The sequence below is a fragment of the Cyanistes caeruleus genome, chromosome 3 (assembly GCF_971803275.1).
Source record: "Cyanistes caeruleus chromosome 3, bCyaCae1.hap1.1, whole genome shotgun sequence".
Lineage (NCBI taxonomy): Eukaryota > Metazoa > Chordata > Aves > Passeriformes > Paridae > Cyanistes > Cyanistes caeruleus.
In genome coordinates this window covers 93,851,083-93,863,269 of record NC_141703.1, presented here as the reverse complement: position 1 = coordinate 93,863,269, position 12,187 = coordinate 93,851,083, and the positions used below count along the sequence as shown (strand labels likewise).

The 12,187-nt window shown below is 39.3% G+C and overlaps 1 protein-coding gene across 2 annotated transcripts in view; it reads right to left on the bottom strand.

The window, feature by feature from the left end:
* The window catches only part of NME7 (NME/NM23 family member 7), an 84,179-nt gene that overhangs the window by 23,506 nt on the left and 48,486 nt on the right, over positions 1-12,187 (bottom strand). For both annotated transcript variants that reach the window (XM_086882989.1, XM_086882991.1), the window contains exon 11: positions 8,368-8,469. In XM_086882989.1, coding sequence (XP_086739115.1) covers positions 8,368-8,469 — 102 coding nt within the window. The remainder of the gene's footprint in view (positions 1-8,367; positions 8,470-12,187) is intronic.

Genomic DNA, 12,187 nt, shown 5'->3' with positions numbered 1-12,187 from the left:
GTGTTCAAGGGAAGTCCCACGTGTACATCAAATGCAATCTATCATACTGTAAGTGAAAGAAGCTGATAAAAATTCAGCTCAAGTGGCCCTGCAGCAGAACAGAGAATGTCAGCCTGAATCAAACAGACCAGCAAACAGCACCCCAAATTATTCAGCAAGTTCTCAGAAATGGAATTAATCACTTTATATCCAGCTTCTAAAATGTTTTTGTCTAGTTAACAGTATCCCCAGGCAATGAGACCAGTGATACATACTGAAAACTATTCCTGAAGTTTTTCTCACAGCTATGCTATGGCTGTCAGCAGTTGATAAGAGAAGAATAACAGTAATAACAACAATACCCATCATTATAAATGTGATATTAGACTACTTCTTTTCATTACAGAAGGGAAGGCTTAGGCCACAGTATTTTTTTTGTCCACTCTGAAGCCTTCATTAATGTAATTCAAGCAGAAGATATAGAATCACAGAATAAGCTGTCTTGGAAGGGAAACACAAGGATTGTCAGTCCAACTCCTTACCCAATACAGGACACTCCAAGAGTCATACTAAGTATCCAAGACCATTGCCCAAATGCTTCTTGAACTCTGTCAGGCTTGGTGCTGTGACCACTTCCCTGGGGAAACTGTTTGAGTGTCCAGTCACCCCCTGTGTAAAGAATCTTTTCCTAATACTCAACCTAAATGTCCCTTGACACAACTTCAGGCCACTCCCTCAGGTCCTGTCACTGATCACTGCAGAGATCAGTACCTGTGCCTCCTCTCACCCTCACAAGGAAGTTCCAGACTGCAATGAGGTCTGTCCTCAGTCTCCTCCAGGCTGAACAGACCAAGTGACCTCAGCCCCTCCTCACACAGTTTCCCCTCAAGGCCCTTACATTGTGGCACCCAAAGCTGCCCCCAGCACTGGAGGTGAGGCTGCCCCAGCTCAGAGCAGAGCAGGACAATCCCCTCCCCTGCCTGCCTGTGATGCTATGCCTGATGCCCCCAGGACAGGGTTGGCCCTCCTGGCTCCAGGGCACTGCTGGCTCAGATTCAACTCCCCACAGACCAGGACCCCCAGGTCTCTTTCCATCATCACATTCCCCAGTCTGTCTGTACATTCCAGTTTGCCCCATTCCAGGTGCAGAATCTAGCACTTTCCCTTGCTGAACTTAATATGGTTGGTGATTGCCCATTCTTCTCATTTATCAAGGTCTCTTTGTGGGGTCTCTGCCTTTGAGGGAGTCAACAGCTCCTCCCAGTTTAGCATTATCTGCAGACTTGCCCAGTATCCCTTCCATCCCTGCATCCAAGTCATTTACGAAGATGCTGAAGAGCAGAGGGCCAAGGATGAAGCCCTGCAGAACCCTACACGTGACAGGTCATTCTGATGCCATTCACTGAAACCCTTTGTGCCTGACCTGTGAGCCAGCTGCTCGCCCATCCTATGATGTGTTTATCCAGCTGTATGCTGGACACCTTGTCCAGAAGGATCCTGTGAGAGACAGCATCGAGAACTCCAAAATCCAATCCAAAAAGATTACATCAACTGGCTTCCCTTGACCAATGGGGTGGGTCACCTTGTGATAAAAGGAGATCAGGTTTGATAAGCAGGACTTTCCTCTCACAAAGTTGTGCTGGCTGTGACCAATGACTGCATTGTCTATCTGGTGTTTTTCAATACCTCCCAGAATAATCTTCTCCATAACTCTGATTTCTCTCATGTAAAAATTTATCAAGAGTACCTAAGATACGCTGTGATCTGCAGCTCCTTTCTTGTTTGGCTGTTACTAGCTCTACTATTGATGTATTGACCAAGCAGAGCCTGAATAAGAGGTCCTCTGGGATAAAGAGAAAAGTAAGTCATGCACTTCTAGGAATTAACTAATCATTCATAATCTGTTGACTGAAAAACATGAAAACTGTTACAGCCAACTTTAGGATACTCATGATCACATCTTCATGGTTTTGCGGAAAAGTTAACTGTTCTGCTGCCCTTTTTCTACATGGTTATAACTTTCTCTATTGCACAATTTCATCAAGCACCTTTGTGTGTTGACTCTTGCTAGCTGCCATTTACAGAGCTCTAGAAAAAGCTCTTGCAGCCTGTTCTACCATGTTCTGCCTTGATTTTCTTAAAAATTCTACCTTTATTATCTTAATTTTTAAAGAATGAAATATCACTCATATTACCTCATAACTTGAAGTATTTGCAACAGCACAACATAACAAATATGTTCCAACCAGAGGCTGGGACGAATTCTAGTGAAGGACAAGGCTATCTATAGTCCACAAAAACCTGAGTCAGGCATGTAAAGCAAACGCTGTTAATCAATTCAAATCAAAGATTCTACAAACATACAAGGTCATTGTGACCAGAATGCTAAGCAACTAAAGGATAAAATAGTTGTTTAGTGCAGTAATAGTATAATTTTCTTTCCCAGGCAGAGTGACCTCAGAACTTGCCATATCTTTTGGAAACGCACAGAAGGACTGAAGCTATATGTTTTTTCGTTTTTGTTTCTTTTCCTGAATGTTTCTGTTCTGGTAATTCATATATTCAAAAACATTGCTGTCCAAGGTAAAAGAGTGATTTGCTGTCTGCTGCAACCAAACAGAACACAAGGGAAACAAAGAAAACAACCATGTAAGTTGAAATGAACCCAGAACCATATTCTCAAAAAGACTCTTACCTTGCCTTTATGGACTGAATACATCAATTAATCAGTTCTCAGAAACCTCAGCAGCTACAACAGAACCTTAAATAGAAAAGTCCAAAGGAAAAAGAAGGGAGAAAAAAAACCTTAAAAAAATTAAAAGAAAGGGAATCACCAAGGATGACAGTCATCCTCTGACTGCAGGAGGACACTAGAACCTAAAAATTCTGATGATCAGCTATTTGTATTGCTGAAAAAGACTGTTTTCACGAGGGGGGTATACTCTTGTTTTCAAACAGCATTAAAACCTCCCATAGGCCAGGTAAATAACATTGTAATCCAGTGTAGCTATGAGAAAGAAGCCCTGGAGAGAACCCTGCAGACTATCTTTGATCAACCTAGCAGCACAAAATTATGTTGTATATTTGTCTCTACTAGGCTGGTACCACACAATCAGTTGCTTTCTTAGAAGCCTACCTCTTTCCCTACAGAACTGGGAACCAAAACTTTTTCCTTTAATCCATCTAAGATAACTAAGCAGAGATGCAACAAAAATATGATATTTTGAAATACATTGATTTTGTATTATTTAGACACAAACCAAGCAAATGTCAAAAAAAATTAGGCAAGCACTTCTAAAACTTTGTGTGGTCACTTTTAAAACAAAATGAGCCATTAGTATGAGATACTCAATCTGTAACACAACCCTGAAGCATGGCATTTATTCAAAGCTTGGAGAGAACATTACCAGGAAGATCCAATGCAAACAGGATATGGAAACATTCATTTTGCAGAACAAGACCTGCAGATGGACAGTTATTACCAAAACTCTGCGCAATCAGAAAAACCCCACCTCCTCAAGGCTGAATAGATAAATTTATGTAAGTCACAGCATTTATAAGAATCTTGTGTTCATCACAGTTGCTTAAAATAACCACTTCTTTAATAACACACACCTACTACTTTGGGATGTGCTCAGTCTGAGTGCAAAGGGAGCTTTTATGATTTCTAAGCCAGTCTTTCAGTCTTCATTCCCACCTACCTACAGATACAATAAGTCTTTGTGATTTCAGATCAGATTAAATGTCTTTGCATGTCTGCAGAGCTGAACACTACCAAGGCATTGACCAAAAAAACTGAGTTTTCTTAGAAAGTAAGTATTTTATGTGCAGCTTAAACCTTTACCAAAATGCCTACCCCTGTGACACTTTGCAGGGAAAATCCCAAACATCCAGCTCCAGGATATCTTGGCATATTTGCCATTCTGAAGAGTAACTAGGAGGTCTCCCTGGTAGCTCAGCAAATCAAGGAAGATCAGTAACCAGTGGTGTAAATGCTTTGTGGCACAGCCCTGCTTTCCTTCAGTCTCTGGGCTCATGCTAAGCTTCACTCCTATTGCTAAAACAGGGCAAGTTATTCCAGCCTGGAACCAGGTGAGAGGTACCCTGAAAGAAGTATTTCAGAGACAGATTGACATAAGAGAAAGACAGGAATGCAGATGGGAACCCTGAAGCTTCTGTAGTTGATGCCACTTTTCAGGAAGACATACAGAATCTTTGACAAGATGATCTTAACTTCTTGCAAATGTCCAGAAATCAGTTAAAAACATGTCATTAGAGGATACCAAAATATCAGTGTCAAGTAGGAGAGGAAACTCCAAAAAAACCCCCTACCACATAGGTTAGAGGGGCTTTGGTAGTCCACTGATTATAAAAGAAGGCATTGCAGCAACCACGAACGAGAAGCAAATACATCCTCAGTCCTCTCCCAGAGGGCACCAGCACCTTCTCTCCAGAGAATGGAAGCAGCAGACTCTCCAGTATCCTGCCTTTGTAGTGGCAGTGGGCCTGGTAATAGACAATGCAGTATCTTTTATTAACTATTTTACCAAATTACTCAAATTTGGGACCACTGAACTCAAGTCCAGTGAGCTCACATCCAGGATGTGCTTAGGCAGCAACAGTTGCATTGATAACACATTCAAGTTCAGTAACTCTGGAGCCGCAGAAAAGGAGCAGCAGATAAAAGTGGGGTTTTTTTCCAACTGTACCTTTGCCAACATGCCTCAATCACACTGGATTTGAAGCAGAATTAGGTCTTGAGGCTCTGTCAGTATTTAGTCTCCTGATGGAGACTGTCAGTCACCACTAATAACAGCAAATTTCAATCTAGACATCAAGAATCAAAGTGAGCCTACAAGCTCCAGCTCCACATGACAGCAAACAGCCATCATATGACAGCAACCTTGCGGCAACAAGCCACATCTAAAGCAAGCCACTTGCAAGCAAAAGTCTCCTCCAGTACTACTGCTCTGATTTTTGTTCTAATCTCTGCACAATGACATATTGCCTGAGGCTGAAATCCCTCTTGCCATCAAAGGACTGCCCATCACCACCAAAGAGTGGCTTGGAGGAGAGAGTCTGCAAGAAACACAGCTCTAAGCTGGTCACCTCAAAACTGTAAGCAGATCATGGATCCATGCTACTACAAAGCACACATACATGTGATTAAAGCAAACAGGGCAGCAGGGATAGGATGGGTGTCAAGGCCTGCCAGACCTCTGCAGTACGTATTCAGAAACAAAAAAGACATCAGGAGAACCTATTACGAACACTGAATTCATGCCTGTAAAAATTACTTCTTGGATTCTTGACTCTCAGCTGCTCCCAGGGATACACAGAGCTGTGAGAGGATGAAAATTGCCAGTTTTGTTCCTGGTGCAGCCACTGGAGACTCCATGCATCTTAACCCCGGGAAAGCAACTCACCGTGCCACAGGTGTGGTGTTTGGCATCCACAGAGACAGAGGCTTGTGTCTGACAAGAAACTATAATACTGTTTGAGGTAAATTTCAAATCATACACCAACATTGTGACTGTCTGGAGCAGTGGTGACAACTCCTACTTGCAGCCACATTGCAGCCGTGGATCATTAGAGCATAGCTACCTTATCACTTCCTTTCTTCTAGATCCCCTGCCTGTGCACAGACAGGTGACATGGATCAAGGCAGGAGAACTCCTGAACCTACAGATACCCTGGGCTTTATGAATCAGCAGTGCCAGCTCAGAAAAAGGAGGCTGCACTAGAGGGAAGCATCTGTGTCTGCAGATAAAAACTACACTGTCTCCCAACTAAGAGACCTTAGCTCTGTCTAGAACACTTTTTCATTAGACCTGCAGAGGCTAATGTAGAAATTAAAAATTGAAAGGACCGAGTCAGATGATTGACCCTAAATAACATCTAAGCAATTCAATCATGTCTTTCCCATTGCTGGCTTAGACAGCAGGGTATTGTAACTGGTATTGATTGGTCTGTTTGCTACTCTAGCTGATTCAGTCTGCATCTGAATGAAAGTTTTTATTTTTATTACACGACTCAGACTATCTGAGCAGATAATCAATTATATTAAAATCTTCTTCGTTAAAGAATTAGATTAAAAATATCTTATTTCTCTTGAAAGACATTATGTACTGCATTGTCAATGCTCTTATCAGGGCTCACTAGGCTATAGGGAGAATCCACACTGAAATAGCTATAATGGTATTACAAGAAAACAAGTACTTGTAAGCTCAAAAATAGCCTTTATAGTCCTTTACACCTTCCACTGAACTATTCTTTATCTCATGCAATGTGAAAATGTTGTGCTGATATACAGCTCTAGGAATGAGCATGAACATTTTTAGGCCTCACACATACCTATTTTTCAGTGCTAGATATTCACAGGAGGTCTATAAAAACCAAAATCTTACAGCAACAGTGCTCTTTGGCTCATACTGTTATCCCTATTTAACTGATGTGATTAACTGAGGCAGAAAGATATTGAACTTTTTGTCCAAGGTCACACAGTGAGGTCAGGAATGGAGCTAGAGCAGACTCAAACTCTTTCAGTTCACTGCTTTGTTTTAAACCATCTAATCTCCCTTTCAGCTCTTTCATGCAAAAGGTACAAAACACTTGATACACTCCAACACTTAAAAGTGCAAATCCCCAGTGTAAAAAGAATGCAGGTTAGCATTTAAAGCAAGAGTACAAAAATCCCCTTTTAGGCCACAGGATGCAGAAATATTGCAGCACAGCCCATCACTTTAATAATATCTCACAGCAGAAGGTACTTGAGTCATGTTTAGTGTACTGCCAATTCCAAGTAAAAGCTCTTAGGAATACTAAAAGTTATGCAGTCAGCCAGGAACGTGTAGCTGATGTAGACTCCTGGAATCATGTATTATAACCAACTTTTTAATTTGCATATGAACAAAATAAATAAAAAAACAACAAACCAAACAAAAAAACCCCACCCTAATCTCTACAGCATTTTTCAAGTGTTCCATGAATACTAAGTAATCATCTTGACAACTCCATGACAAAATGTTACCAAGCAGTTATTTCAACATAGAAGCTGCACAAAGATGTGCAAACTAAAGCTGTAGCTTCAGACCTAAGTAATAACAAAAAGCCTCTAACTGCTCCAGAGGCCAAAAATAGCCAAACATTAGTGAAATGAAATATTAATGCCAGCAAACGCAAGGAGTGACAGGATTCCCTGGCCACCATCCCCTTGTTCCAAGGTTTTCCACTACAGATTTTACATCCTGGTCCATGTTAAAGAACGCCAAATTAATGCAGAAAAGGTTGCTTTCTTTTTCTTCCTTACTGAAATTAAACAAAAGAGCTTTCTTGATAATGTACACTGTCCTGTATTTATCCCTACCCCTCCAAGCATTTTCATTTCTTTACAATGAAGGAGAAACAAAACTTAATTTCTGTTACTTCCAAGTAATAGTGTGTACTGGAAGTTCAAAAGACCAGTGTTCTGTAAGAATCAGATTTAATTAACTTTTTTAAGTCCTCTTCCTAGCTTTCTAGAACAGCCACCTCTTTGCCATAGGTAATTTTTTCTTTCTATTTTCTTCTTTCTTTTCAACTGCACCAGTAGAAACAGTCCAGGAAGACTGGTGAATCTCCCTCAAGTCTGCAACTAAAACATTAAGTCATAACAAGAAAAACATACAAACCTTCATACAAAGACTTCAATGACATAAAAGACTTCATAAAAGACTTCAAACATCTTCATATTTCAACTCTTTGTTCTTGTGTGTAGAGCAGCCTTCACTGTTTTAGATAAATATTGTAACCAAATATCCAAATGTATACCAATATTGTAACAAAAACCTGCAAACTTTTGAGACAGCCTGTCTTCAAGTTGCACACAGTATCACACATATGTAATTACCCACCTCAAGAAATGAAAAACAAAAGCTAGAAGCAAACAGGTATGAGAACTTTGACACCCATTTTTGTTTCCTTCCTTCTGAAAAATCAAAGGAACCTATTCTTCCTTCAGTTTCATCCTAGGAGAATGCCACAGACTGCAGTGAATTAACATTTGATTACGCTGTCATCCACAAGCAATAACTGTTCATTCCAGGGCTCTGAAGCCATGCATTATCGTATTTGTGATTCTTTAACAGAGATTTTTGCCTAGATAGCTTTCCTTTCACACAGATGTCATCACAGTATTTTATCATCTGGTTTAGGTAAGATCAGAAGAGCTGCTAAAGGATTCGCAAATTGGTCCACCAAGGCTAGTGCTTGACCTCAGTAATAAGGTAATATTGACATGTTTCTAATAAATGCAGCAGGCCATGTGGCAGCCATACCACACTCTGACATTTTAATTCACTCAGCACATTAATTTTTTAAGCTTTATTTATCACTAAAGAAAATACTTACAGGGTCAGAAGGACCACAGAAGTCTCTGAACACTTTTGAAGGATCGAATTGTCTAACCTCCATCGCTATGCAAGGGCCTGAACACAACTCTGAAACCATCTCCTGGAAGAGAAAGAAGACAGAAAAAAAGTTGAACTCTTTGGGCTTTAGCACAGGTTGTATTTCTCCCCAAAACAAGGCCCAAACTTACAGGACAGGAACAATTAAGAAATCTTGGTGCATTTAGGAAAGTGAGGACACTAAACAGATACCATTAGTATACACCACAAAAGAAATGTTTTCCATTTTGACTCCTGGTTTAGAAGGTGGAAATTGAGAAAAAAATGGATCCACAGCATCCACAATACTTTAAATTCTTTTGTAGGTCCATCTTTATTGATCTAGATTGCACTGTAGTATCTCATAACTTGTCAAACTAGACTAAATCACTGGAATCTACTTTGCTGGGTTTTAAGCCTGAAAAATCACACTATGTTCAGCTAGTTCCACAGGCAGCAATGTACTTTGCAGTGTTCCCTACCAGAAGCCCAGTACACAGCCTATATTTGTTTCCAAATATACACTCATTTGATGTCTTTAAGTCATTAAAATGTCTCCTGGGCTTTTGGTTCTCACTGTCTTCTCCTCATAGATTGCTACAGAAGCTGAAACACACAAGCCAACAGAATCTGTGCCTGTGGCACAACCTGTTAGGGAAAGGGTCTGGCAACACTCTTGTGATGTACTAATACCAGTATCTCAATTACAGTGAAATCATCTGTTTCCCTGGAGTCTCCAGAAGAGTCAAGAGACATCATGAGTTCCATGTGGGTGATGAAGATGGGTCTTAGTTTTCATAGGCTTAAATTAACTCTGGGCATTAGTGCCAATTTAGAATTTGTTAATTAGAGGTATAAGTTTCACAAGCAGAAAGAACCAATTTTGATGTTCTAATCTGACTTCCTTTTTTAAATCATGCCCTTATAATTGCATATTAGTCTAGAAATCTGGCCAGACAATTCTAAACAAATCAAGACAATTAAAGGAATCAAAACCAATGAGGAAAGACAAAAGGGCAAAACGTGCACAGAAAGTAAGGGAGGACAGGTAAAGACTAGCAAGGTTCTGCAACCACGCCCACCAGCCACAGGCTGATCAAAGATAAACCATGGCAAAGCATACAGAGTGGACAAAAGAGCAGATGGAAAAGAAGACCTAAGTCCTTCTTTTCCTTCTATGAACTATGACAGAAAACAAATACACAATGACTCCAAGTCAAGCAGCACTGTTCCAAAAAGCGACTATCCTTATACTGGATTCCATACTGAGAACTGAATTTTATCCAGTGCCTCTGTCATAACTGGATCCTAGGAAATTTAGGTAGAAGTATTCCTTAAGGACACGAAAACAGTGCAGACTAGCTTTATGCTCTACAACATAAATAAATAAATATTTTATTTCCAAAAACTGTGTTATCACTAGTAGATCCTCTGTTTAAAACAGGTCAAAGAACTACATATTTCACTCTGAATTGACACAAAGTCATTACTCTACAGAATTTCATTCATTTCTGTCATCTAAACAAACACTAACAGGAAAGCAGAGAGAAAAGGGTCTTTTAACTTGAGCTGAATCAACTCTCTGCAATTCCTGCAAACAGTGTTTTTTCTTGTTCCTCCCTCTTTTAATTGTTTCTGTCTCAGCACAGGCATCCCACCAGCAACAGTGAACAACATGACCAAAGTTATTCCTGATTCCCTCATTACTGCATGGAGCTGAGACCTGAAGACCAGCTGCCATCAGGTACAGCACAGGTGATTCTGTGTCAGACAAGCCCAATCTACTTACACAGCCTCATCAAGTCCAGAGCTGAGTCTAAACAGCAGACAACGTTTGTCTGGTGAGGCTTCCAGTTACAGCTACATCAAATTTTCTCTAGCAAATAGTTTGTCAAATAGCATGGTTTGTGGTCAAGCAGAACCATTCCTGGAGATGGATCAAGCACAAGGATTTTTGATTAACAAAGTGGATTCTGAGCTGATCAAAAATAATCTCACTTCTTTTTACCCATTTTCTATTCTGACTAGAGTAGGAAGTAAAAACCAAAACAGCACAAAAACTAAGCAACAGTATGTAAAATCCCATGTAGGGGATACTAAAAAAGCTAAAATTTGGGCAAGTGTACAGCTTTCTCTTTTCAGAAAGTACTTTATATACAATGTCAAACCTTTATCTGACTGACAAGGAATAACCAGAATAAATGGAAGTACATTTTTTTAAAAGGATTTCTGGATGCCAGTATTTTCTGTGCTGAGTTATTTTGGAATGATAAATAAAATTTAGATCAAAACAGATGGTTCTGAGTCACATATAGAAGAGGTCATATTCTTTCTCCAATATTCTATTTCATAACATACTTTCCTATTTGGACTGCACTGACAATATCTGTTGCTGTTCCCATGTGTGCCTTCTCCAGAACCCTTTACCATCACAATTAGATTTTCCATGCTTTCCTGTTTCTCGGATATCCTGAGTGCATGAAAATATTAATTTGATTTCTTTTCAACTGAGTCAATCCAGCACATATAACTTGCAGGATGGAGCGCTAGATTCTCACTTTTCTTGACATTACCTAAAACGTATTTTATCTATTGACTTACCTTGTTTAAATGTCACCTTCCATTCTGAGTAACTCTCCAATTAAATTATACAACTAAAATTTGCAACTTGTTAGAAAGTTGAAGATTGTGCAGCCCAAGAGCTGCAGAAAATGGTAGAGAATTCCCCATTTTGTTCAAAGCAGAGATTTTTGCAGCACTATAGGACTCCTCAGACCCTGAAATACTAGTCAGATACTTCCATTCTTAAATTCTGCCACATACCAACAAGTATGCCTGTCCAATCTCCCTTTGGCACTTGTTAAAAATTATGTTCAGAAGAGGTCTTGTGAGTATTCCCCAATCTGAGAGTGAACTAACAGTACTCCTAACTCATTTAAAGACAAATATACAAACCCTGTTGAAGTAAGTCAGGCTGATCAATCATAAAGGAAGAAAAAAATAATTTAAAAAATTTCATTTTTAGAGTAATATTAGTAAATATGTAGAAAATTTACAATAATGTAAATTTTAAAAATTAAGGATAATTTGACACATAACAGCATCACAGTAAAATCATCACTATGAGTAAATTATATTGTAAAGTAAAAATTGCTATGAGTAAAAGGAACCAAAATCCTCTGAGAGAAGGTGATCCAGAAACACAAACTCATCTTCTTGTATTCCCACTCTTCTATCTGCAGCCAGGAAGTTTTATGTAACAGTACAACATAGCATAATACTGTAGAGAGTCTCAGATGTCCACTGGGATTACAGCATATCTTAAACTTCTTAAATTTTCTGAATATTTACAGAAGTCAGATGAATAAAACAAAGAGTAGTTCAAGATGTCATTAGGAAAGCCTCCAATACAGCAGCCTCATTGTAAGTAAAATGATAAATATGTATTTTGGTCTAAGCCAAAATTGGGAATACCCAATCAAACAAAGATGCAGATGTGCTACATTATCATAGCTCAACATCAATAATATAATTTTTTTGGGGGGAACCAGGGATGTGACTCTCTTGTATTTTACAAATGCCTTGGCTGAACAGTTTTCATGAAAGGCTCTCCTCTGTTATGACACACATGACACAATTCTCACAATGAATTAATTTATATGAGAACACACTAGAACTGTTCAATACCAAGTTCACAAAAGAACCCACACCACAATCCCAAGAAACAAGAAATTTGGTAATTTCCTCACTTGAGCATATTTTATTTTTAAACAAATTCTTGT